Source organism: Poecilia reticulata, chromosome 20, assembly GCF_904066995.2.
Source record: "Poecilia reticulata chromosome 20, P_reticulata-male-v2, whole genome shotgun sequence".
Taxonomy (NCBI): Eukaryota; Metazoa; Chordata; class Actinopteri; order Cyprinodontiformes; family Poeciliidae; genus Poecilia; species Poecilia reticulata.
In genome coordinates this window covers 7,070,595-7,098,585 of record NC_088849.1, presented here as the reverse complement: position 1 = coordinate 7,098,585, position 27,991 = coordinate 7,070,595, and the positions used below count along the sequence as shown (strand labels likewise).

At 40.3% G+C, this 27,991-nt stretch overlaps 1 protein-coding gene across 6 annotated transcripts; it reads left to right on the top strand.

The window, feature by feature from the left end:
- The first annotated feature begins 957 nt into the window (after positions 1–957).
- Positions 958–27,714, top strand: pfkpa (phosphofructokinase, platelet a). 6 transcript variants are annotated; one of them, XM_081601430.1, is made up of 23 exons: positions 958–1,206; positions 3,426–3,499; positions 5,914–5,991; positions 6,159–6,348; positions 7,167–7,332; positions 7,416–7,460; positions 7,543–7,651; positions 8,218–8,313; positions 9,919–10,011; positions 11,787–11,912; positions 13,175–13,239; positions 13,444–13,513; positions 16,190–16,336; positions 17,123–17,193; positions 18,700–18,787; positions 19,607–19,759; positions 21,666–21,818; positions 22,800–22,964; positions 23,047–23,108; positions 23,318–23,429; positions 24,753–24,852; positions 25,894–25,999; positions 26,821–27,714. In XM_081601430.1, exons 1-23 carry the CDS (start codon positions 1,113–1,115, stop codon positions 26,975–26,977), a joined length of 2,520 nt encoding a protein of 839 aa, XP_081457556.1. In that variant the 5' UTR covers positions 958–1,112; the 3' UTR covers positions 26,978–27,714. The 6 variants fall into 6 exon arrangements, with proteins under 6 accessions (XP_081457556.1, XP_008436504.1, XP_008436512.1 ...); XM_008438282.3 differs by lacking the exon at positions 8,218–8,313 and adding an exon at positions 7,830–7,925 and having other exon boundaries at positions 959–1,206; XM_008438290.3 differs by lacking the exon at positions 19,607–19,759 and having other exon boundaries at positions 959–1,206.
- Positions 27,715–27,991: the final 277 nt, after the last annotated feature.

Genomic DNA, 27,991 nt, shown 5'->3' with positions numbered 1-27,991 from the left:
TTAATTTGCCTAAAGAAATTGGAACATAGTTTTTATTAAAGTCTGCAAATAACAAATGCTCCAATATCTAATTTAAGAGTTATTTGTCTGCTTTGCCATCTGTTATATGTAGATACTGGTTCATCCCTTAAATTTAGAAAACTTTTTAGCCTCTAGACTTTGACTAAATCATTTTTCAGGAGAGCTGACCAAAGACAAAGCAAACGAAGCAGCTGCTATGGCCCCTCCCCACACCAGCATGGGGGGGACCAAGAGCTCTAGAATTACTTTAGAAGTTAGGTTTACAATTGTACAATATACCAGCATTAGTCTTAATGAAAAAAGTGTACATTTTTGAACATGTCACATTCCCGTATATTAAACATATATAACTTGAGTTGTGGGATTTAAACTGAGCAGATTTATTGGTGCAGCAAACTAGTGTTTTGCATTTTATTTGTTTTTGTGTCGTAAACTATGCAAGTTAGATGTATAATGCAGGAACAGTCACATATGGATTACATAAGAGGACCTGCTGAACCGTAGTAAACAATTGTTGTGGGAAGGTCCTAAAATCTTCACGTGTAGGACCCTGGGTCAGAGCAGTGGCATATAAAACAAACAAAACGAAAAAAGAAACATTCATGTAAAAAAAAAAAGGGTTAGATAATTGAGAGAAAGTGGATAGTATTCACAGAAAATGTAATAAAATCCGTCTAAAAACGTGTGGGAAGTTTTCACGACATAAGAGTTTCAGAACTGGTGACTCAAAGAAGCATAAAGCTCGTTTTAAAGTTGGGTTTACACCGCAGCCGCCACAGTCACATCGAATCACGCACCTTCCACTGCTCAACCCGCCCACATGCCTGCTACGTTTCGTCTTATTGGTTTATCATCAAGCTGAGGCCACAGAGTTAAGAACCTGATTAGTGCGTCGGTCTGCCAATCAACCCGACAACTCGTCTTCGCCGGCTAGACGCGGAACCGAGACACACGAAGCATAACGGCCATACTATCGGCAGAGGGGGCTGTGAAGACTGCTGCCCTTCATCACATTTCGGTACAACCTGTACAGAACTGTTGGGAGACTTTTAACTACTCTGACCAGAAATAAATATTAACCAGTCGAGAAAATGACGCAGCCGGACAGCAAGAAGATATTCTTTGAGAACCTGTCGGGAGCAGGGAAAGCCATCGCAGTGCTCACGAGCGGAGGAGATGCTCAAGGTAACTTGTCGCATTCACGGACACAGGTTTTTCGAGGTTTCTTTGCATGAATGCAGACATGCCCGTAGAGGGCGAAAATACACCCCCTCCGCAGTGATGCTGTGTTGCTAGTGATAAGAAACACAGCCATGTTTATGCAACAATATGTCTGTAAAGCTTTGCGCAGTGGGCCCTTCAGTCTAGTAAACTAAAAGCATGATGTTGAATCATCCAGGAAGAGGCAGCGGTTAGCTGAGATGCTAACATGACGCAATGTGATTACTCAGGTATCCGCATCCTCAAACTCTCTAAAACTGAGCAGCTCAGAGAGATGTCAAGGTCGAGTTATGTGCTGCGTTCTCCACACGGTCCTGCAAGGTCGTCAATTATCTTACGGTGCATTTAATTTGAATTAGGAAGTGAAAGTCTCGGGCGTGCTGCTCGTCACGGCAGCGGCTTGCTCACCGACTGCCAGCAGTCTTGAAAGGCTGAGCTAATATTGTGAGAGGTGAGAGCTGAGGTTCAAACAGCAGAGTGCGTGCCAGCGGCGGGAAGCCTCCATCCTGTGTACGTGATGAGCGGCACCCGGCCGGTTCTACGTCACAGAGGAAACTCTTAGTCACGTGCTCCACCGGCTCATCTTTTATTTATCGAAACGCAAACGCGCTCAACTGCTAATGAGTGCATTTTGAACTTATTAATTTGACTAATTGATTAATTCTACTCTAGCCAACTCTCGCTGTTCATCAGCATATGTTTATTCAGATGCACCCTTTCCATTTCTAAATATTAAACTTTTTTCAGACTGAGTAGGAGCTCAGTCAGCTGCAACATATAGCCATATTTGACATAACTCGAGCTTTTTAAAATATTTTAATTACTGCCTGCTTAATGTGTTTGTCTTTTTTACTCGATGGTTTGTTTTATTTTTTTTTCTAAGTGATATGAACTACTTTTTGTCTCAAAATAAAGACCGTCTATAGAAATATGCCATATAACCAATGTTGGCGTTATTAGTGATAAACAGCAGTAGAAAAGACGAAGGATGTGATGCGTGTTCAATTAAAAATATCTTTAGTTTTGGATTCCACAGACAATGAAGGCATTTCAGTCATTTAGACATTAAAAAACGGGTGCATCAAATTAAAATGGTCACATTTTTATAGTGTAAACAGTATGTTTTCTTTGTTTTGGTGCATATGATGAATTTTGAAGGGAAAAAAAAAGTTAAATTTATCCTAAATTCTGAATATTGTGTTTAAAAACGTCAAAGTAGTTCATTAGAAAGAAAAAAACCTCTGAAAATAGATTTTTTGTGCGTTGGTTTTGATCTTACGCCCACCCTGAGCGGACCCCAGAGCAAAGTAAAGTTGCATATGCATGACAGGAGTCGTCGGGGCATTGTTCGGGCTTTTTGCTCCAGGCTTTGTGTGCGGCGGGCCGGAGACAGTGCCAGTCATGCAGAATGAGAGATCGGGTGCTTCGTTTCGGGCCTCGAAAACCTCAGAGGAGACGAGTGGGAGAGACTCCTCAATAGGCGTTTGTGTGCACCATTATGTAACCGCTCAACAGGTTGTTTGACTCGACTGTGAATGAGTTCTTCCAAATACCCTTCAGAACAATCCTTTTTCTAACATTTTTTGTTTTCCAGGACATTGCAAAAACTTTACCTCCTTTGAAGTTAAACGCAGTATTTATCAAATAAATACCAAAGAGCTTTTGAGTACAAAAAAAAAAAAAATCCCAACAGATGCACAGATTGTTTTCGTAAATGTTCTCCCCTGCTGTCCAACAGCCTGAACTTTTGCGTTGCTAAGCAACAACCCTCCAGCAGCCCACCGGTTTTTGAGAAATTTGTTGATTTAAAGCTGATCCAGTCGGCCGGGTTCTGTGGGTCCCCCAGCGAGCGAAGCGTTAACGGTTCTGGTCTCCTAAGCCTACATTTACTCTCAGATCGCATAGCAGAGTTTCTTCGTTAATGAGCGCACTTTGTACAAACCACACTGTAACAGAGAGGGGGCGAGGACGAGCTGGAAGACATTGTGCCCATAAAAGGCTTTCAACTCTGCAATAAGAAACAGACTGACCTAAACCACAGAAGTCTACAAAACATAAATTGTCTGAGGTTGCTCTTAAGCATGCTTTCCCTCTCCTACACTATAGCTGCACTGCATTACAGCAAAACTCCTCTGTCATTAATTATTATGAGCATTGTTTAATTTCTTTCCCCTCCTCTGCAGGAATGAATGCGGCAGTCCGCGCCGTGGTCCGAATGGGGCTGTACGTGGGAGCTAAAGTTTATTTTATTCATGAGGTGAGCCCGTCTGCTTCACAGGTCCGACAAAAGCATGACTCTGCACAAAATGCTGTCGTGTGACATTAGTTATGCCTGCTCTCACTCATGAGAAGGTGTTGATTTTTAAGTGTGAAGTGTATTGATCCCAGATGAATGTGATCAGCGTTTGCGCAGGTACGGATCTGTACTAAAGGGAGAGGATTTAAGCGGAGCTTTAGGAAGCAACAGTCGTGCTCTGCTGCTCGTACCGTGATCCCCGTTCATCTGTCCTGCCTGGGCTCACTCTGCATGCCGTTACATAACAGACTTAAGGCTTCAGCTGGTGGCTGATGGGAATGCCTGACTGTTGCTGCAGCTCACAAAATGACAAACCTTAAATATGAGAGAGAGTAGCGCTAAAGTGGTGGATCTAGAAAGTGTACACACCTCTGTTAAAATTCTAGTTCATTGTGATGTTAAAAAAATGACATCATGGTAGAGCTGGGTGATGAATTGATTTAATTGATTAATCATATTATTGGAAAATCAGTTGTTTTTTTCCACCAATGCACTCCTTCGGTTTCCATAGTTCCCAGTGATGTCGGCACGCTCAAGGCCTTGTTTGTCAAGCCCTTTTTTTATTTTTATTTTCTATTTTTCCTATTTATTTGGACTTTGAATTCAGGCCAACTCTATAAGGGTCGGTAGAGATGCAAATCTTTCAGTGTCTTAAGGATTTGATTCTGATTTTCTAGGGTCACAATTTCAAAAATTATTTAAAAGAGTTCTCTAAAGTTCCATCGTGTATCAAACCTGAGTAACGTCTTAGTATGACCAGAATATGGTGGCAGACCTGCTGACACTGCCATGCTTCACCGTTGGCATGACAATGTGCAATTCTTTCTGTACTGAAAATATATTTTAAGATTTTGACTTAACATTTTCAGTTGGAGCGTAACTTAGAAGATTTTGGGAGATTTGAGTCATTCTGAAACGATTTTTATGTGACAGAAACACTGTTCTATATCCTCACTGTAGAAGACAACCAGTATTCTACAGTGAGTGTGCCGATCGATCGGCCACAGATCATAATCGACCGATTTCCGTGAAAAAGTGTATGATTGGTGATCGCCGATCACGGTCTCTTGTTGCCATCACACAAACTGATCACCTGCATCTCATTTCGCAGCCTGCCTGTGCAGCTGGTCTCCTCTTTCCTTCACACTAAGCAAACGCGCAGCAACAAATCCTAAGCGATGTGTAACTATAACGCACTGAGTGATTGAGGACGTTTGCGTGTTGCGGCGGAAAATTGAAGCATATGGGGTGAAGCAGGCCAAAATGCATCAACACAATGAATCTAATATGGCATCAAAACAATGCCATACTTGACAGAGTTTGGCTACATTGAGGCTCACTGCAGTAAAAAAAGACATACGGAGGATCAGATAGCAGGTAAAGCAGCGCACAGCTACAAACACTCACCCGGATTAGCATGAGATGACGGTCAGAAAGCTAAACAAATAACCCGCAAAATTATTTAAGTCTTAAAGCTGCTGGTTCTGCTCTCGCTGTTGAACCACTGCTACGCCCTACAGGTAGTAATATTTCACAGACGGAGCGCCACTTCTGCTCCACCTGGTAGTGACTCTCACATCGAACCTCTGCTTAAAGCTGCAGCATCTAACTTAAAAAAATACATTTTACATACGTATTAAAACTTTCACTGTCCTAACATGAGACAAATAATCTCTGAAAAAATAATCGATCTCCTCCATGCTCTGCATAATTTCTCCGCTCAGTCAGAAACAGGCAATCAGAACTAGCAGTAATCAGCTAGCCGCCATGCTATCAGGAAGTTTTCATTCAGTAACTCAGGATTGTTTATTGTAATGGATCCTGTATTTAACTTTGAATGTTAAATTTTATACTTGAATTTCTTTGGCAATGTTGAGAGGTTTTATTTTGACTTTTTGCATTATTTAGCTGCTTCAGAGCCTTCAGATGTTTTCAGTTTGTTAAAGATAGTATTACCGATAGCAGTACAATTTGCACAATGCCTGTTTTGTTTTTTTCTTGGAAAAAGTTATTAAAAACAAGTTTTTGTCTAAATTAAGGTGAATTTATGGTTCCTTTTTCAACATAATGTAACCGGTACTGCTTATGATTAAAAAAATAAATAATTATGTGATCGGCATCGGTGATCGGCCCTCATGGGTGATCGGAATCGGTATCGGCAGGAAAAAACCTGATCGACACATCTCTAGTATTTACCAAAAATTCCCTCAACTCTTCCATTACTGCAGTTTGTTTCCTGTCACCTGCACTAACTGGTTTGCATCTTGTCTTTTCATTAATTAATGAGAAACGTGCAGTTTTTGTACAGCCACTGTTGCACAATGCAGGCTGTGCAAACAGGTTCTGACATATTTCCCGTCATGTTTTCCCCTCAGGGGTATCAGGGGATGGTGGACGGAGGGGACAACATAAGAGAAGCCACCTGGGAGAGCGTCTCCAGCATGCTACAAGTGGTAATAAACATGTATTTGCTTAGAATGAACTATTTTCAAAGAGAAAACAAAAAAAAAACATTTTTTTATCGTTTGTTAGTAGGCCTGAGAGAAACCAGAGTTCTCTGTCAACACCTTTTGATTTAGACCTGAAATGCTTCCCCTGCCTTCTTCTCCGCTGCCTTCAGGGTGGGACCGTGATCGGCAGCGCTCGGTGCAAAGACTTCCGCAGCCACGAGGGTCGCCTGAAAGCAGCTCACAACCTGGTGAAGCGCGGCATCACCAACCTGTGCGTGATCGGCGGCGACGGCAGTCTGACGGGAGCCAACCTATTCAGGGAGGAATGGAGCGGCCTGCTCTCTGAGCTGGTGCAGCAAGGTAGTGGAACGCAACCAAAATACCAGCCGTTTCTATTTTCACCAAAAGGAAACACTGGATATTTGAGAAGTCCACATCGTTTTAAAATGTTTTTGTGTAAAACAATTCTCAAAGGTGAAGCACACATTTGTATGTAACCTCTTTTACACTGATATCCATCAAAATAAATTGCAACCAGATCTGTTAAGTTTCCCACATATCATCCATCCATTTAAACTTTGTCTTCCTCTTATCTGACATTGAGCTGTGAAGTAACAGGACTAGCAGGGAAACCGATACATCCCTCTCCATGGCAACAATCTCTAGTTTGTCGGCTTTATGGAACAGTGGCAATAAAAAAGCCATAAGAAGTTTTATTCTCCAGGGCAGCTCCTGCAGACCAGTCAGCAGCAATTAGCAAACACCTGGTGGAACTGGGCATTAGCTGAGCTCGTTATAGGAGGTACTTCTCGGTAAAACTCTGGTAAAAACGTTAAAGGGTTAATAGTGGAGCCATGCTTGTGATCACTTGCTGAAGGCAGAATTACAGGAAGAGCTGGAGCTATTTAAAGAGGCAGAGGCCCAATTTCAAAGCGTTAAATTTCTAACTCAAATTTCTTTTGAAATATATTTGTTCTATGTAGCATTTTTTATAACATCTGAAGGTAACATAGACACATGACTGTGGTATAAAAGGACACTGTGTTACTGGAAAGTACATGATACTGCCACCTAAAGGAATGCTGAAACAGTTTGTTTCTGGCTGTATGGGACCAGAAAGAAACATGTGATGAAACCAATGAGTTGAACGAGTTTCTAAGACCCTCCCGTCCCCTCAGGTCTGATCGAAGCCGACGCTGTGCAGAAGTACTCGGCCCTGCACATCGTGGGGATGGTGGGCTCCATCGACAACGACTTCTGTGGAACCGACATGACGATCGGCACCGACTCGGCCCTGCACAGAATCATCGAGGTGGTAGACGCCATCATGACAACCGCACAGAGGTGAGGGCCAAAAAAAGCTACATTGCTTTAGTTTCCAACACCAATCCTGTGCTGATTCCACTTTCATCATCTGGCCTTTTCAGCCACCAGAGGACGTTTGTGTTGGAGGTCATGGGCAGACACTGTGGGTAAGAAAAATAAGCAACAGACTCAGTGGGCGTGGTCAGCGGTGCTCACATGAAACTAACATATCTGTGTGGGACACGGCAGCTACCTGGCCTTGGTCAGCGCTCTGGCTTGTGGCGCCGACTGGGTTCTGATCCCTGAAATGCCTCCGGAGGACGGCTGGGAGGAGAAGATGTGCCAGAAACTATCTGCGGTAACTCCGTCACATTCCCACAGCAGCAAAATTGAACCAATATACCAGCCTAGTGACCATTATACCAGCCAATGACTAGTTTTGTTTTTCTGCAAAAAAAAAAAAAAATTAGTACATAAGTTATTTGATGTTTCAGTGTTTTTCCTGTTTGAAAACCTCCCAATGTTTTATAATCCAGACCCGTTCCAGGGGCACAAGGCTGAACATAATCATAGTAGCAGAGGGAGCCATTGACAGGCACGGGAAGTCTATAACTTCTAGTTTTGTCAAGGATGTGAGTACATGAGTGTGGAAAGAAGAAGGGGAAGCCAGAAGCACGGCGACCCGGCCGATGCCACCAGATCAGACCCGAACGTTCACTGCTGCTGTTTAGCAACAGCGTTTAAATCTCACACAGCGAAAGTGTTGACAAGCAGCGATAGAAGCAAGATACAGCTGATTATATTATGAAGGAAGCTGTTCTTTCTCTCTCTGTTTTTGGCTCCCGTGCTTCTGAAAGCCCACGTATCAGCCACACACTCAGTTTTTCTGTCATGTTGTCTCTCCACCACGCCCTCCTTGTGTAGAACCGTGCAGGGATGAAAAGGCTGAATATCATAATTGTCGCCGAAGGGGCGATTGACCGTAACAACAAACCCATTACAACTGACTATATTAAGAATGTAAGTACAGAGCTGTGTGCAGCGAGCCTCCAGCCTCCTGTATGACTCTGACCCTGCCCCGATGTGGCTTTTGACTCTGTTGCTGTGTTTCTGGAATGCTCTATCAGGCACACTTGCTAGTTTGGTAAGAAGGCTTTCACGGTTCTGTACTCTAACGACAGTAGGACACTCATTAAACCAAACACACATGTTCCCAAACCAGCTGCCACTTGTTTAGTAGAGATGCACCGATCAGAATTTAATTTTTTTTTGTCAATGTAAATAAGGATGGAAAGTATAATAATTTGGACGTTTTCTGTCCCTTGTCAGAATTTCTTTGGCAGTACACAGTATAAAAACCTTTTAGAAGTATCATAAATGAGGCTATGAACTTTTGGAAACCATACCTGTGCAAAGACAGATTCACCTGAGGTAAACTGAAGCATATTTACAGAGGTTTTAGTGAAAAATACATAAACAAGTAAAAAATGTGGGACTTTCTGCGTTTTTACTTACTAAATTTACTAAACTTAATATTACATGCAGACATCTTTTTGGTTTTGATATATATATATTTTTTATCACATAATAAAACAATAACAAATTGTTATATTTGACTTTAATTCAAGTGTATTCTTTGGAAATCTTGTGTAAACCTTTTATTGAAAAAATGAATAATTAAAACCACAAAAATATATACCTTTTTGCCAGTACCAAAGCTCCATACAAAGTCTTTTTGCAGAAGGTTCCTGACATCTGTCCAACTCAAATGCTTCCTGTTGAACTCAAATGACCAAATCCTTTGTAGCAGCTTCTAGCCAAGAGTCTTCATGTCTTCATGAATACCAAATATGTCTATGTTTAGCTGAGGGAAGGTGAAGTAATGAGTGTAAAAAAAAAAAAGTTAAGATCTGTCCCTCGGTACAGTTGGCGTGGGGGTTGACAAGTTTTAAACAGAAATATCTGTAAAACAGTAATTTAATATTATTTGAAAACAGACAAAATTATCCTTGCGGTGACATTTTAAACTGGATCTAGCATTTAGCAAACTGCCTCAAGCTTGTAAAATATTGTGTAATTAGCGAGGCTAGCGTTTGTCTTGTGGCTTTATTTTAAACATCCCATCTGATATAAGACGGGTATCTTTGAGTCTTTTTCCTGCTGTAACAACTTCCACTCCACCAAGTGTTGTTAGCGCAAACATGTTGCTGTTGATTTTTGTTTCCATCAAGTCCTCGTTCTCGGTGCATCTCTATTATTTATACCTGCTTTCACACATTAGTTTTCACACTCTCATTCATTAAACTAACTGGTGTTAAAGTCTAAAGTTTTATTGTTTTATCAGTACCTGGGTATTTCTTTTCTTTATTTTCTTTTTAATGGTTCACATCCTGCCTGGGTTCCTCTATGGGCTACAAGCTATTTTGCTAACATGACTGAAAAATTAGAATGGCTTGCTTGTGCTTTGCAGTTTCCCCTTCTCTTTAGCTTTTATATTGTGCCTGTGTTTTTAGTGTGTGATGTGCCCAGTTATTTTTGAATGTTTCTGCATATACAAAGTGGTTTTTGATATGTTTCACCTCAACAATACCTCCTGCTAAATCCTTTTGTGTGTTGTGATCAAAGCTTGTTGTCAAAAACTTGGGCTTCGACACACGGGTCACCATCTTGGGCCATGTGCAGAGAGGAGGGACGCCGTCTGCTTTTGACCGCATCTTGGTAGGTTCACTAGGAGGAATGAGAGAAAAAAAAAACATAGCAGCACATTGCTTTCATTTGTTATTGTTAATCAAATAAAATATTTGGAACATTATGTGAAAGATATCCATTGTCACCATGGTTACTCGTGTTTTATTTCTTCGACATCAGGCTGAACAGATAGAGAGTTTGAGGTTAATCATGCTGAGTTATTGCAGTTTGAAATAGTGCATTACCATAAAAAAAATTTTTTATGGCTGTAAACACTTTATACACTACACTTTATAGTTCCACACAAAACGAATTTATTAAAAAAAAGAAAGCATAAACAATGATGGCCTTAAGGGTCCAGAACAAACCAGTCCACATTTCTATTTATGCCAAGATTATTAAAAACTAGCTCTGAAAGCAGGGCTAAGCATAAATTATTTCACATTCTTCCTTAAAGTCCTTCCTAAAACTACACTAGTGACAATTGCAGGATTATTTGAATGCCCGGTAAAAATGTATTTATAAAGTAGATCTGTTTTACCTTTAATTGCTGTTGCATCATTGCATACTAAAATGTTTACTGCAGTTTTCTGGTTCTGATCTTTTTTCAAATGCATCCTCACTCAACTTCATTTGTTGCACTGACTGCTCACTGATGTGAGCACGTTGATGTTATTCAGCTATTTTCTTATGGTCATGCCAATGAGGTTACACAAAGTTTTAAGAAACTTTACACACCTTTACCAGGAGTGCTGTGATTAAGAAACAAAAGGTCTTGCTTAACCATTCAATTTTTTACTTCTAGTTTGGAGTGTACCAATTAAAGAGCCAAAGATCTTCAGACAATATGCTTTACAAATTTGATTTGCTTGTCAAATAAACTGACACGTTTTACAAACAATAATTCTGGAAAAAACAAAAAGTAAAATTTTTATTTTTTTATGGATTTTAAATAGGGCTGGACAATAAATCAATATAAAATGTATTGTGACGTACATGTGATCAATATCAATAGCTAATACCTTCGATAGACTTTTCAATACCTTAACTGAACCCCAATTCAGCAGTGCAAGGCATTCTGGGAGATGGAGGCAAAGGAAACATTTTAGTCGCTCAACCTCTCACAGCCAGCTAAACAAATTTGGTAACATCAACTAACTCACTCACTTTGTGGTTACCTAGCAACAACCTGTTGACTAACTGTGCCTCATAACTGCTTAAAAGTAAAAAAAAATAATGTAATGGAGTGAAAACTGGATAAAACAGAAAAAAGTCACCAGTTTGGTTGTATTTCAGATATTTAAAACAAAAAATGAACAATTATCGATATCAACTGATATGAAACGCTTATGTCGTGATACATTTTTCAGCCTTGTTGTTCAGCCCCATTTAAAAAAATTCCCATCCTTAATTTCGTTCCCATATTGACAATAATACTAAGAACAATCGGTGACATTGTAGGAAACTGTGACATTTTAAATGGAAGGTCTAGACAGGAACATGTAAACATTTGGAGTTGTAATAATAGCAGTAGAGTATTTCATGGTAAAGCCTCAGTGTGTTTGTCTTAAAGGAAATGGTGTCAGGGATTTGAGTTAAGCACATGATGGGATTTGAGACCGAGGACACGACTCGTGCAGACACGTTTCCACGCCCGTACTACAAGCCTACCAAAAATAGGTCAAGAAGTGAAAATGAACTGGAAAAAAGCAAACAGAACAGGATTTGAATGTCTTAATAAATACATGCATGCAAAACTAAAACGATAATAACTCACTGTTGTCTGTTCCTGTCCACCCGTAAAGGCCAGTCGTATGGGAGTGGAGGCCGTCCTGGCTCTCCTGGAGACCACCGCCAACACGCCGGCCTGTGTGGTCTCTCTCTGCGGGAACCAGTCGGTGCGCGTGCCTCTGATGGAGTGTGTTCAGACGGTGAGTGTGGCGCTGAGCTGGAAACGGTCCAAGACATCCACACACCCTTTAAATTTTCGTGCACACATTTAAGCAACGTACAGGAGCTGAGAGGAGCCAACTGGGCTCAGAAGTGCTGTAACGTCAAATAGAAAGCCATGTTGTCTGAGAACGAGTCGTTAATGGCTAATGATCTTCTGAAGCGTTTTGAAGGGGTTGGCGATGACTGCCAGAGCGATGATGTAACAGCTAATCATCTCCACAGGAACAGAAAAGAGCTTTGTTGTTCTGTTGGCCAGTCATGTTTGGAATTTGGCAGATGTCCCTGGGAAGATTTTTGCTCTTATCTGAATATTTTTATTTCAATAAAAAACAGCAAAATCTTACTTTTCCGTTTATTATGTCTTTCATAAGTGATTTCTTTCATAGATCACAGTCAGATTGTATGACAAATATCATTGTTCTTTCATTTCTTTCCTTTGTGTTTTGGCTTAATTGTATTTTTGTTTCTGTCTACTTTGCAAAATTACACAAAATCTTATCAAGTAACGTTGGTTTAGTTTTAGCACACTTGAAATAAGACAAAGACTAACTTGAAAGTAACTTTTCGGCAGGATATAGATTCTTGTTTCACGTCAATAATTCCTTAATATTAATGGAAAAAGTACTAGTTCCATTGGCAGATTTTACTTATGACATTTTTCCACATGTCATAAGTAAAATAATCGGCAATGGAGCAAGTACTTTTTCAAATCAATATTAAGGATGTGTTGTAGCAGTAGGAAAAATACTTTATGCTCACAAACGACACTTGCAACTGCCTGGCTGCTGATTGTGATACTATCTATTGTTGCCTTGAAGTCAACTGTGCCGTGTCCTTGTCTGCTTCCTTATTTGATTACCCCATAACAAAACTGACATAATATTTGTGATCTGTGAGGAGAAGCCCATGTTTTCTATACACAGTAATTGGCCTCAGATTCATTTGACCTTCTTATTAGGAAGGTATTGTAAATAAAATAACATCCTTGTTTTTTTTTATAGAACAGGGATTCAAGTTTTGGTCTTTATATGTGCTTCATTATCAGTTTATGGGAATAAATAAATTCCCAGATTAGAAGGTGTGTCTCCAAAGTAGGTTTATATGCAAGTAAAATGCATTTTAATCCCACATGATGACTCTCAGCCACAAGAGAGAAATGGATTGTGGTTCATTTTTGTTTCATATGCTTAAAATGTATGAAACTGAATGCAAGCATTATTATTTTCTCTCTTTTTGTCAGACTCAAGAGGTCCAGAAAGCCATGGACCAGAAACGGTTTGAGGAGGCCGTCAAACTTCGGGGCAGGTATGGCTGACCTAGAAATGTCGGCTACAAATAAAGCATTAGTTGAAAGATGTGATATGTTTGGTCAATATCAGTCTGGATAGCTATTGTGTGTTGCTACAGCTCATAAGCATGAGAAGAAGAGTTTAAATGGAAGCAAAAAATGTCTTGATGTGTTCCTTGAATCGAACAGGAGAGCTGACTGTTTTTGGCCGTGTTTTACAGGAGTTTCGAAAACAACCTGAGGACGTACAAACTGCTGGCTCACCGCAAACCTGAGTCTGAGCTGCCAGTTGTGAGTTGAAAACGCAGAGCGCACAACTTTCACACACAACTTTCACACACAACCAAAGGAGCAGGTTGCTTCCCGAGAGCCAAAACGGCCTCGCCCAGCCCTCTGATACGCTGAATTATTTATTACTGTCCTAAGGTTTTAGCTACAAAGAATGACTCAGATACTGCAGGCCTCAAACTGTACTGTTGCTGCTGCATTCTTGGCAAAGCAAGAAGCAATAAATAAGCAAAGCAAGTCTCTAAATATGTAGCTTTGGCCATTTAGGGATCAGATGCAAGAAAACTGAACTTCCTCCATCTCCTCCCTGAGCTACTACAGTCATCTGCAGAAATGATCCCCTCCCACTCAAAAACAACCAATCAAAGGACTAAAGGATTAAAGGATGAGTGTAATAACTCTGTCAATCATGCTCATGTACGCACTGCTAAATGTACTAATGGTGGAGAAACAACTTACCGTTCCAGAAAAAACTTTTATCCACCGTCATTGGTGGCCATGCTAACCAGCTTTAGCATTCATGATGGGATCTGCTGTCTGGAAGATGCGCAGCACAGCAGAGAGCAGGAGGGAGGATGTGAGCAGCGTGTACACAATAGGATTAAGATCCTTCTCCTGGTTCTGATTGGTTGTTTTTGACTGAGCCGTGTACTTCTGTTAGTACTGGAAGGAATGGAAGAAGGCAGAGGAGCTCCATTTTTTTTTCACAGATTATGTATCTTATACCATAATGTCATGATAAAGTGATTTAATAAATAGCTAAAAAGCCTTTTTTATTTTTATAAAAGTTACATGCTGTAGCTCTGTGCTCAACGGTTGTCATGTTGAGCTGAATAACAAAAATATGGGGATCTGGCAGTATAGACTTTTAAATTCATAAATACTATGGGCTTTACACAATTCACTGTAAAAAAAAAAAGAAGAAAATATTGATAAAAATTTTAAAAGAAGGAAAAGAAAGACGACAGGCGCTCACATCCCCGCTGTTTATCATTTCTCTCCATCTGGTCTGAAATTTGCAAAATATAAACTTGAAATTCTATTGAACATTTAACACTGGAGCTGGGTGTCATTTTAAACACACTAAATAAATAAACAAAACAACAAAAACAGCAAATAAAACGAATTATGAAGTCCGTAAACAAAACTGCCCTTCATAAAAAGGGGGCTGGTTGAGACCAAAACACCAGACTGAAGACTTTTATCATTCAGATTTTGGTAAAAAGAGAGCAAAATGAGGACAGACGATAAATAATGCAAATGGAAATTATTGAGCTCGTTTTAATTAATCATGCGATTAACTGATTTACTGCTTGTTACGACGGGCCTAGGCCCATATGATGCAGGTTTTCAGCAGCCGTTCATTAAATAACGTAATCCCAACAGCTATGATCCACCTGCTTGCTAAACAGCTCTAACTGTAGTGAGCATAATAGGCCTTCAGGAGGCTCAGAGCCGGGTTGATGTGACACAAGTCGACGCCTCGGCCTCCCTCTGAGAGCCGACCTGGTCAACCCGGTCAGGAGGCGCGGCGGCTCACACCGGGCTAGGCGCGGAGGCAGCAGCCCGCCTCAGGGCCCGACTTGCTCTGCATCCGTAACGACAGCTGTGACGTGCTCCCGGGAGCACGCCAGAAGCTACGCATCGATTTCCTCTTTTGGAACATCAACAGATATCCTCCCGTTGTGCGGCGTGTCATTTAGCAAAGCTGCAGAGTGAATGACTGAGCGTTGACGGCTGCTTTGTTTCCAGCACAGAAGCGACCCGGAGTCAGCACACAGCTTCAGTTCTTACTGCTAGAAACCAGACCTGATCCTTCAGAGACACATAAAGACAGTTACAAAGTCAGTCTTCTATCACCCAAAGAACATTTCCAGGATTAAAGGACTAATGTCGCAGAAAGATCTGGAGAAGCTTACCCATGTGTTTATCTTTAATCGCGTCGATTAATACAATGGTGTCCAGAATGCTACAAAGCAGACCACTGACGGTCATTTCTTCAGTGGAACCTAAGAGAAGTGGAACAGAATGAAAATGAACAAAGCTCCAGGTCATTAGCTCAGGCATTTACTTTACATTTTAGTGTTTAGCATTTTTAAAAGGAAGATTTCCTTCTATATTAAAACAAGATTCCTTGTTTTAGTTGCACATCATGTTTGAGTCCTTAAAACACATTTTAACATCTTGTAAAGCGAATGTTCTGTTGAACCACAACCGTTTCTTTCATAAAGTATTTTTATTTGCACTTGGTTGCTGATTTCAGACTGTTCTTGACCGAATTAAGTTGGCATTTATATTTATTCATCTATTTTATATTTTCTTTGACGCACTAAATGCATTGCGTGATTTTTGTATTCATTTATGTATTTTTTTATTTTTATTCTTGTTGGTGTTTGCCTGTGATATCGTTATTGAGGTATTTAAAAAAAATGTGTCACAATATAATTTTTGGCAATATCACCCAGCGGGTGACACTAAGTTTAAGTGATTAGAGCTGCCTTTGATTAGTAGTCAGTGGAATATCGATCAACGTATTTGATGCGAGTTGATCATTTTGATTTGACAAAATGCTATGATTATTGCTTGTTTGAAGCACCATGAAGTGTCTTGTTGCTTCAATGTGTTACAAGATTCAACTGGACTTGAGCTGACCCGTTGCTTTGCACGTTCCTCCCGCAGAGCAACTTCAACGTGGCGGTGCTGAATGTGGGAGCGCCCGCGGCGGGCATGAACGCCGCCGTCCGGTCGGCCGTCAGGGTGGGGATTTCCGAGGGACACAAGATGTTTGCCGTCAGCGACGGCTTTGAAGGATTCTACAAAGGGCAGGTGAGCTCCTGGACCGAAAGGAGAAAACCATAAACTGTGAAAAAAGATTTCCTATCGGAATGAAATCTGGAGTGCTGCTTTGACTTGATGACTCAGATATTGCACTCTCACTGCTTGCTCCTCTCACTGAAGAATAATCGGCGGGATAATCCACACAGATTAATGTAAACCAATTTCCAGCATTGACTTTCCCCCATCAGCCTGAGCCGACGCAGTACCACAGGACACCACCAGATGGCAACAGGAGATCTGACTCAAAATGTCGTCTCTGTACAATTGCAGATGATTTCCACTTTAGTTTTTCAGCAAAACAAACAGGGATTTAGTTGTGAATGAAGCGTAGATACCTGTGAAACCCGCAGGGGGGAATCTGATACAAGACCAGACTGTCGTTCTTTGTTCTGTTACTGATAGAACTGGTTTCACACTCCTCCCACTGATCTAGTTTTGTCCTTTTCCCCCACTGAGAAAATCTTAAAGGGCTTCAGGTCATGAGAGTGAGTTGGTTCAGAACACTGCTGGGTTTTTTTCTCTTTTTTTTCCTGGAATCCAGAGAACTCATTACTCATCCTCTCTGTATTACAGAATGCGTTTGATTTTTGCCAGGAAATTACTATAATACTGACCCATTCATATTTTAAACATGGGCGTCCACAGAAGTAGAGAAATTTAAACCATCTTGAGTTGCTTATGACATTTGCCAGACTTGGATAATATCACTTGATTTTATAATGTAAAACTTTCCTGTGTTTGATAAGACGTGTGTGTCTGTTGTCCTTTTTTCAGATTAAGGAGATTAAATGGGGAGATGTTGGAGGCTGGACTGGACAGGGTGGCTCCCTGTTGGGAACTAAAAGGTGAAAATCAACAAAAATGCTCAAATCTATAAATCTAAGAAGTTTTTTTTTCTTGTAATGATTGTTGTTCAGATTAGAGGTTATAAAGGTGGAAAGTAAAGCAACATAAAATAAGAAAAAACATCTGATGTTCTAATGAAAAATCTATTTCATCTAAAAGCTGACTATTCTGGCTTTGTAGAACACACCTATTTAAAAAATCATGCTACATGTAACAAATGGGGCATTATTTTTTATAGATCAAGTAGTAGAAGATGGACAATATGGAATCCCAGCATAATTCACATTTCTATAACAAATGCCTGCACACGTCTAATTATGCAAACAATGGTGAAGTTAAGAGAACTCTGAGCTTAATGTGCTGAAAAAAAAACATGGCTCCAACAAGAGGGAGCGATCAGTTGAAATAATAGGAAGGATTATAAAACTCCTTGTAGTTAGTAAATCAACACCGAGTGAGGCGAAAAGGTGTTTGTTGCTAGGCAGCCGCGACTAAAGCCTGGAGCAAGTTCAGACGAAATCGGACTGTTAAAATGAGGCGTACAGCTAGTCAAAGATTAAAAACAGACAGAAAGAGGAGTGGAGGTTAATGACTGAACTATAAGAAGAAATTGTGATTTATATAAGGAAGAAAAAGTCATGAACACCTTTTCAGAAAGAAGCAAGGTTCCACTTATTGAGCTAAAGAGAAGTGGTAATGGACTGGAGGGAAAAAGTTTTATTTGTCTGTAGCTTTTCAGTTAGACAGCTTGTTCATGTTTTTATTAGTTGTTTATTTTTACTTTCAGTTTTTATGTAGTAAATTAGTCTTTTTTTAGTTAGTTTAGTTTAATTAAACAATTAGCTTGTTAGTCAGCTACATATGTAATTTTTCTGTTGGCTACGTATGATATTTGTTTCATTTATATTTAATATTTGCGTTTTTCATCTCATACTCATGCCATTTTTTTATTTGACCTAACATTTTTAAAATTAATTAGCTTGACAGTTGTTTCTTTAGTTGGCTATTTTTTATTCATTAGCTTTTTTTTATTTTTTACATTGGTACGTTTTTTTTAATTTACTGCCTAGTTGTTGGTTTTTTTTGCAATTTAGTTTTTTTTTTCTATTAATTTTTACTAGTCTGTGTTTTATTTATGAATCAAATAGTTATTTTGTATTTGCTATAATTTGACAGTTTGACAAATATTTTTTAATTGGTTGTTTGGTGAATTTTTTGTTTTGTTTTTTGATGGTATTTAATCAATTACATTACATCATTGAAAATGAACTATTTTGAAGTATGTTTTACAAAGTGACAATGTTCGGCTGTGACCTGAAGTGGTTTCGTGTCACATCTGTAATTTATCCTCTTCGCTCCAAAGTAAAACAAGAGACTGAATATCCTCCTAGTATTCTGATGAATTTATCGTTTTTTGCAAGGATTTTTAGCAATATTCTTAGAAATCTAATCGAATGAATATAAATACAAAACCATCTTTTTTTACTTGCCTTTCTCCTCCTCAGGACGCTTCCCGCGAAGCATGTCGACAAAATTGCGGAGCAGATGCGAAAGTACAATATAAACGCTCTGCTGGTAATTGGCGGATTTGAGGTACGTTGAAATCCTTTCTGTCGCTGCTTGTTTATTAGCTTACGTTTTGCTCCTGAGGTCTATCTTTCATTTTGGCTACAAGCTCGTAAGCTCTTTAGAAATGTATATTTATGATTTCAGCTACAGCGTTATTCCTCATTAAATTAAAGCAGACAGCTGTTGTTCTTTACTCCTAATATCAGATGTGCTTATGTTCTGAATCTTGTTTAGTGTTGATGTATTCCATTAGCTCTATTCCTTTCATGCCAGCACATCACCATATGCTCCATGTGTTCATATCGATGCTTCAAAGTCATTTCTCTGCCTAAAACCGCAAATAGAGCGCTGATGAGTTTAGTAGACGCACAAATTAGCTTACTTTTTTTCCCATTTTTTTTCTTTTTTCTTTTTACTATAAATGCAGATGCTCTGTGAGAATAACTTGAAGCATTTGGATATTTTTAATAGATAATTCTCCTGCTGAGACAGATTTGATTAGGGAACAGTGAACATCTGCTTCTCTCCAGTCATTTCACGCAAATCCTGTTTAGACGCTCACCAGCTTCAACTTTTCCTGTGATGTATGGAAATAGAAGAGTCTTCCTTTGTGAATATGAGTGTTTCGTGGGGCTGAATGTGGAGTGGTACCTGTCTGTTTCGCTGCTGTCCGTTGTGATAGACTTGGCTCCTCCCCTTGGCACTGTCCACTTATGTCCTTTTCCTTCCTCTTTTTTTTTTTTTTTTTTTTTCCTTGTGGCGAGTAGCACCTCTCTCAAAACCAAAACCCACCTGCCACAGTTCCACCCTTGCACTACTAAAGCCCTTGGCTCTGCCCTGCAGGCCTTCCTGTCACTGCTGGAATTGTCAGCGGCCCGTGGGAAATATGACGAGTTCTGTGTGCCCATGGTCATGGTCCCGGCCACGGTGTCCAACAATGTGCCTGGCTCAGACCTCAGCATTGGCGCTGACACGGCTCTGAACGCCATCACTACTGTAAGTGATGGGGGGGCCTGGCGACAAGATTTTTAGATGACCTCAGCAACACGCCAACAGATGAAAACAAACAACAACAAAAAACACCACACCCACATGCACTCAAGCATGAAATCCACAAACATGCTGACGCAGTGAAAGCCAGTTGTTACAAGAAGGGAGAGATCGCTCACTCGGTCTTTACACCAGTGACTTTTTATTCCTGCCTCCCCGTCTGGGAATTATTTGGCAGAAATTCTTGTCGTGGTCAGCGTCTGTAAGCCACATCTGGCCTACAGCGGCGCTCCACTCGGAGCGCTGGAAATTCAGCCACTCGGCGTGTGTGCGCGCTCTGAGAGGCCAAACTGGTGAAAGTTACAGTGTAAAGCAGCATCCCTCCCTTCATTAACAGGTAAGTGAGTGAGTGAGAACATGGAGGCATGCTTTGAGGTGCACAAGTGTCTTGACCGCCATGTTTGCTCTGCCTGCCTCCTTCTCTGTGTGTGCCCCCCCCCTTCTTCTTAGCATAAAGATGAAGTGCGAACAGAGTGCAGCGTTGCTGGCTTGTTAGACAGACAGAGAAATGCAAATAAAAAAAGAAAGCTCGTCTCTTAAGCTTGCTTTTATGGCTTTTTTTTCTTACAATATGCAAATACAGTACTTCCGGCTTTTGCTGGACATTTTGCATCATGCAGAGTTCAAAAAAGAATCTCATCGCATCCTTAAAAAGTCTTATATTCATGCATTCGTAAGGTAGGACCTTAAAAAGTCTTATTTATTGTGGTAACAATTAAAGTTACAAGTCTGCTCTTAAGAATTTGGCTTCTTCAGGGCACCAGGTGCTTGTTTGATTCTTTTCCAAAAAAAAAACTTCCCACAGTAACTGCATTGAATCACTGAAATTTACGAATTTCAGTGGAAAAATCTTATAATAAAAAAGTAATAAATTTCAACAATATAGTGAGTTTTGAGGATTTTCAAGTATCAGTAATGGGAATTTATTAAATTTCTACTGTAAATTTTCACAATAATGATGTGAATTATTGCAATGACTGGTAATTAGGATTTTTAAGTCGCTTAACCATATTTAAGGGTTTTCAACAATATTTTGTGACTAAGCCAATTATTATTTTGTGCCTCAAAGCCTTAATTCTGAAGCTAACTTTTTGACATTTCCAATTTGTATTAAAATATTTTAATGTAGGATCTTAATGAACTGACATTAAGTTGCAAGAAGCCTTTGAGAGGCAGAGATTAACTCCAATAGTTGACAATGAATCACATATTCTGCTGTATTCGTATTGTATAGAAATAAGTGAAAGTCAGAGTAAAATATGGCAACAAGTTATTTTTTTGTTTGCATTTTTCATATAGTTTTAACACGTATTTAGGCTTCTAAATGTACAAACTAGTGAGCTAGATGTGAAAGAAGCTCCATGCATTTTAAACACAATGATGCTGGTCGTCATCCCCCCGGGTCCCCCTCCCACCCCCGACACCCCCCACCACCACCCTGTGTTCGTGGGTTTGACCAGTGCTGCTTGTTTGGCTTGCAGTGTTTAAAACCTCCAGAGTCAATTTGGCAGTTTTATGGTCGCTATGCACCGTATCACCGCTGAGACGCACCAAACACACACTCCCGGTCTGTCATTCTTTCTCTTCTTTCTGTCCTCTCACCCCTCCACCCCCCCTAGAATCCCTCTCTTTTTCCCTTCCCTTCCATCCATACCTCTTCATTTTACCTTCTCTGCTATCCTTCCACACTCCTCTGTTTACACTCCCACTTCTGTCTGCCAAAGGGAAGCCACCGCAGCTATCACACGGGAAAAGCCGGAATGGCAGGATACGCTCTCACTGGGCTGAGAGGGTTTTATTGCCGACCCTCTCTTAGTGGCTCTAACAAGTTTTCTATATGCTGCCGCTTCAGGCGCTTGAGTGTCTACTGCAGCTGTGTGACGCCCGTTCTACCTTTGAGGAGTTTTGCATCCCAATGTGTATGCTGCCTGCCACCATAAGTAACAATGTACCGGGCACAGAGCTATCTATTGGGGCAGACACGGCCCTGAACGCTATTGTGGAGGTAAGGCAGTTTGAGCCGCCAGCACCGCCGATGAAGCTTTGATTACTTTGTTTCAGTTGATTTGTTGGGGTCGGGGGAGACCTGAGACATTAGTAGAACTAATGGTCCAGTCCTAATAATTAGCAAAATATCAGGTTGCAAGATTAGCGGAAGTAAAATGTGTGAATATTTCTAATCTATGCGTTAAAAGTGAACCCTAACTGAAATTATGAACAATATCAATATTTGTTTTGCCACTGTTGTAACTTCTAAGGCTTGTGGCACAATTGAATTAAAAATGCTGTCTACACAGTTCTAAAGTTCGGGGTCTGCAACATGACAAAAATTTTAAAGATTGTAAGCACGACTAAAGCATTGCTAGGCTAAAGATTCTTCCAAAACACTTGAATCCTTTTTTTTTTTTTTTACCTGTTTTACTCTTTCAGTCAGAAACATTTAGAGAACGTAAGAAAGAAGAAGATAAATGTGTAAAATAATGTCCCCACATTCAGAGTTTTCCAAAAATCTTTCAAACTGTGCATGTTGGTGCAAACAGCCCCATTACCTGACTGCAGAGCGAATTGATACTTGATTATCAGGACTGGGCCATTAAACAGGAAGTTCACACCAGCTAAGGGTAAACAAACAAACAAACATAAACACCCTCTGATGTTTTTACATGTAATGTGCTCTCTCATTCTTTGCAGGACTCCAGTCAGTCTGGTAAAAAACAGCATCTAGCCTGATGAAATTGTGAAACATTTCAAATGACCAGCATGCAGTTTTGGTGTTGCGTTTCTCATGTGGAATGTCTTCCAGTATGCTAACAGTTTTGATGGCTAATTACTGCCTCTTTTATACTTGCTGGTTTGAGTTTAAAAAAACAATCCTCTTTAATGCATTTATCAGTCAGAGGATCAGGCTTGTGAACTAAAGCGAATGTGTTAGCCTGCGTCCATGTTTTAACGTACTGACTCTGCGAGCCTGGTGTGCATGTGTCAGACTTGCGACCGCATCAAGCAGTCAGCCAGCGGGACCAAGAGGCGCGTGTTCATCATCGAGACCATGGGGGGCTACTGCGGCTACCTGGCCACCGTGGGGGGGCTGGCGGCGGGCGCCGACGCCGCTTACATCTACGAGGAGCCGTTCGACATCAAAGATCTACAGGTAAAGATGAGGCCGACTGGCCACCTTGTCGTTTTACCCCTTTTATAACGGAGTCAATTCTGGTCAATGTTTCTTCCTTTAGGCTAACGTTGAACATCTGACAGAGAAAATGAAGACCAGCATCCAAAGAGGACTGGTGCTCAGGTAAGAACCAGGGTTCTGATAGTTTAGTTTTATTTTCATTGTGACTTTTGTTTGTTGTTCGCTGGCACTAGAGAATAAATCTGTATTTCTGTCCCTCGGTTTTTGACTCTTAAGCTGCTTATACACTAAACAGAGCGCGTGTTGCTGTCCACCGCTCATGAGCTCACATTATGCAACACCCATAACAACACCTCCTTCGGTCCGTTTAGGAACGAGAACTCCAACGTGAACTACACGACCGACTTCATCTACCAGCTGTACACGGAAGAAGGCAGAGGAGTGTTCGACTGCAGGAAGAACGTGCTGGGACACATGCAGCAGGTACCGCCGGGCCCGTCCTGCGTGCTCTGCTGCCGCAGAGTGGATTATTCTAGGAGTCAGTGGGGGAGAGGGGAGAACAGACCGGGGAGGATGTGATAAGATTTGTTTTTGTGTTGGAAGCATTCATATCCCCTGTTTGCAAATGAGGTCTTTTGATTTGTGTGCGTCTGGAGATTAGCACCGATAAAACAGGATCAAACATAACTTTTAAATAGGAGAATTAATAATATGCAGAAACAAACAAAACCAAAGAAATTAGTTATTTTTCTTGAACTTTTTTGCATTTTATTACCTTAAAGCTACAACCTTTAATGTATTGTAATGAGACAAAACAAAATAGCTCATAATTGTTAAGGGGAATGAAGAGCAAGCCTGCATGGCAGTATTACTATCTGTAAAGTGTGGACTGCATTTTTATTTAGACCCTCTAAGCTGGATAGCCCTAAAGACAAACAAGTGGAATGAATTGCTTTTACCTAATAAATACACTTCATCTATGTGTAATGTAGTAACAATATAAGATCCAATTGTTCCTAGAGAACATTGGTGAGCAAACAGGATCACTAAGAACAAGAAACACAGCAGGCAGGTCAGAGGTAAAGATGTGGTTAAGATTAAAACAAGGGAAAGCTTATGAAAAAGTCTATTTTTAATGTCTCACCTAAATGCAAAACTCTGTGGTCTGTGATTGGCCAATACTTAAATATGAAACTGATCTTATCCTCCTCCACAAATGTCTGAAAATGAGCCACTGACCACTTTTGCTCTGCTTCAGCAACCCTGTTACAATGTTTTGCGACTTTTCAGACAAAAAAAAAATCAGCATTGGCCAAAATGCAGGCAGGTCAGGTTTCTTGAGAGATTGTGATTGGCTAAGAAAACGCAATCGACGCAGCCCTGGTTTAAAGCTCAGTTTTTTGTTAGAATGCCCTAGTCAAATCCCAGACCTAAATTTAACCGAGATTTCTTGGCCCTAAAATTATAAATCAACATTTTTATTGATCAAACTCCTCTACTAATTTGAGTAAAAAAAAAAAAAAAAAAACTCAATGAAAAGAGCGATGTGACAAAATTATTCCAGTGTATAAAGATGACAGAAATATACCCCAAAAATTCTAAAAATGTTTAATTTTCTTTCTTTATCAGCATTCTACTAGACTTTGTGTCGGCCTATCACATAAAACCTATATAATACTTTATAGGGAGTTGTGCTTCATCGTATGACAAAATGCAAAAAAGTCAATTGCATCAGCAAATATGAATAATAAACATGTACGGAAAAGGACAAAGAAAAGTGTTTAAACTTGAGAATTCCTTTGAAAGGGAGGAGCGCCGTCGCCGTTCGACCGCAACTTTGGGACCAAGATCTCCGCCAAGGCCATGAAGTGGCTTTCCCAGAAGCTGGTGGAGTCTTACAGAAAAGGTAAGGCTTACCAGTCGCTGTGTTTGCTGGTAGATAAAAACCAGAGCTGCGGACCCCTTGAGGATCCTCCCTCCCTACAGAGACGTGACCGCTGTGACGCAGATCTGTCATGGAATCTCTGTCGTTTTATTCTTTTAACTGCTGCCGTTTATCGAGGCAAAACATGTTTGAAGTGAATCATCACAAAGTACCGTTAAAATTAAAGCTCCTGTTTGTGTTTTTTATGTTTTGTTTCCCTCTTACACACGGATGACTTAAGATGAAGGTAAATCTTGCTTTTTATGCTGGCTCCGCGACAATCTCCATGTCCCTGTGTTGCCATTTAGTGGCCATGTAGCTTAGAAATTCACACTTCCTGTGCAGACACACATTTGTGTCCATGTCTTTCATGTTTATCAGCAGCTGCCATGCAGTTCTATTTCCAGATTATGACTCATCTGAAAGCGAGCTGGAAATGTGTAACCATGGGCTGGATTTCTCTCCTCTACCCCCTACCTCTCCTTGTTACAGAAGAGGATTAGGGCCATTGGCAAAAAAACAACTTTTTTCTCAGAATTCTGACTTTAAACTCTGAATTCTGATTTTTTTTTTTAAATCACAATTCTGACTTAAAAATTTTCTTTTGTAAAATTCCAACTTTTTTTGGTAAAATTCAGACTTTTTCTCAGAATTCAGAGTTTAACATCAGTTATGACTTTAATCTCTGAATTCTGATTTTAATCTCAGAATTTTGACTGTTAATGTCTGAAGATTAAAGTCAGAGTCATAAGAAAAACGTCAGAATTCAGAGAGTAAAGTGAGATTTTTTTCTATTTTCCAGCGGGTCCTAATCTTCTTCCCTATCGTGTCTGTCTGTAGCCTTTTAAGTTGGTTCTAATTTCTGCGTGATCCCCTCTTTTTGATTAGATTTCGCTAGTGTTTTGTTTTAGTTGCTGGTAGAGTAAACGCCATCATTTCTCGTTAAGACACCTCGTATGCCGTGGATGAAGCTAAAGCTCCTTCGTGTGCGTCCTGTAATTGCCGTGATGTTTTCCCCGGCAGGCCGAGTGTTTGCCAACACCGAGGACACCTGCTGTCTGCTGGGGATGCACGCCAGGGCTCTGGTCTTCCAGCCCGTCGTGCAGCTCAAGGATCACACCGACTTTGTGTGAGTATCAGGGATGCAAGATATCAGTTAATGTGTCAGTCTAAAGGTGATTGAGCTTGGTGATTGACAAGCAACCGTTCTCTTAAAAGACCGGAAGTTATTTTTTGTATGAAGAGCGTCAACCGTCTTTCTGTGACATAAAGGGCACATTTTTTCATATGTAAAAAAAAATCGAAACATTTTAACATTATTTAGCTGAATTGAAAGATGGAAAATAAGAGAAAAAAGAAATTCCTCATGAACAGAGAGATGTTTGTGGCGTACATATAGGCATGATTGGCAGTGCTAAAACCCGCCTACTGGCTCTGATTGGTGGGTTTTAGTTAGCACTAGGAAAAGGCAGAGGATATATTTTTTTCCCATAGATTATCTGTCTGATATTACAGTGTCACAACACAGTGACAGTTTTAACAAGTATGTAAAAACATATTCTTTATAAAAGTTACATACTGCAGCTTTAAGGTGAAACTTAAGGAACTTGTTTATATTTAAAATCCGCACTACATAAAGTTCAATTTGCACCCCACACCGCACTCTGTTTGGACCGGTTCTTTTTTCCGCTCTAGTATGGTCTCGTCATCTTTATTTCTGTATCAACTGTCTCTGCTTAAGAATGACCAGCTGTGCCCTCTGCTGGATGGCAGGCAAACTACAACACCAAAAGCGGGTCTAAGCAGACGTTATTAGTCAATGGATTGAAACTACTTTTAATCTAACCATTAATCGACACTTAAATCAATTAAAAGTGAAGACAACAAACCAATCTAAAAGCGCACCAGTGACGAGCTGGGTGAATATTTTTTTTGCGGTCTTCTGTTCAGCCACAGGATCCCCAAAGAGCAGTGGTGGCTGAAGCTGCGTCCCCTGATGAAGATCTTGGCCAAATACAAGACGAGCTACGACGTATCTGACTCTGGACAGGTGGAGCACGTCATACACAGCCGACCCAAAGACTCGGACGCTTCGGTCGCCATGTGAAGGCACTTCGCTGTCCGCTGTCCCGTGAAGTCCAGCCTCTCTGTGTGTGTGTGTGTGTGTGTGTGTGCGCGCGTGCGTGTGTGTGTGTGTGAGACAGAGACTAGTAAGTTCTGGAGCTGATGGTCCAGATGTCGTAACGGACGCTCAGCGAAACAGCTGACTTCTGCTTGACCGCACGTCGTGTTCGTTTGACTTGTCACCATCATCTCCCCTCAGATCACAACTGATGAATTTTAACCGAGCCTTCCAGTACTCCCGATGTTACGTAACAACAGTCTTGCCATGCATATGCGTGTTCCCGTTGCCCTGGTTGTTTAGCGTCGTTGTTGTGTTTTTTTTTTTTCTTTGTTTTTTTTTTAATTGCACTTTTCTCTGACTCCGGTTGCGTAGACAGGCTCTGATTGCAGAGCTGCAGGAGGACAGAGTAGACACTTTATCTGCAGTAGGAAAAAAAAAAGAAAAGAAAAGGAAAAACCAGAGCGTGTTTCTGACTAGCACAAACGTGGGGGTCCAGCATATTTATGACTGATGCTGCAAGTCAACTGTGTGCTGTGCTTTACACAGAGAACTAATATTTATATATTTAACATTGTTTATTTTGCTTGTAAGCATAGTTATATTAATCATTGTACTGTAAGCGATGCTGTAATGAATAGTTGTCCGTCATTGATCCAACGAGTTATATGTGTACGAGAGTAAGGTTTACCACAAAATAAAATCAGACTTGACAAGTGTAACCTATTGATTGCTTCTTTTTATTATTTTGTTTCTTTATTATTTTTAATTTGCTGCGAAATAAGTCAAATATGTCGTTACATTTACAAACAAAAACTGCTTCATATTAAAGGGGTCACAAATATTCATAAAGCAGGTAGAAAATCTAAAATACAGTCTTTAAAGTGACAAACAAAAGAGAACAAAATAAAGGATGGACCTACGGAAGGGAAAACTAAAAAAAGTTTCAATCAAAAATAAACTGAAACACAATATAAGATGAACAAGAAGAAAACAAGT

Bases quoted from the DNA above. Each gene is read 5' to 3' on its own strand.
- pfkpa (XM_081601430.1), top strand. From the start codon at position 1,113: ATGACGCAGCCGGACAGCAAGAAGATATTCTTTGAGAACCTGTCGGGA. The intron at 7,461-7,542 runs GTAAGAAAAATA...GGGACACGGCAG, and splicing joins GTCATGGGCAGACACTGTGG to CTACCTGGCCTTGGTCAGCG. The intron at 8,314-9,918 runs GTAAGTACAGAG...TTGTGATCAAAG, and splicing joins CAACTGACTATATTAAGAAT to CTTGTTGTCAAAAACTTGGG.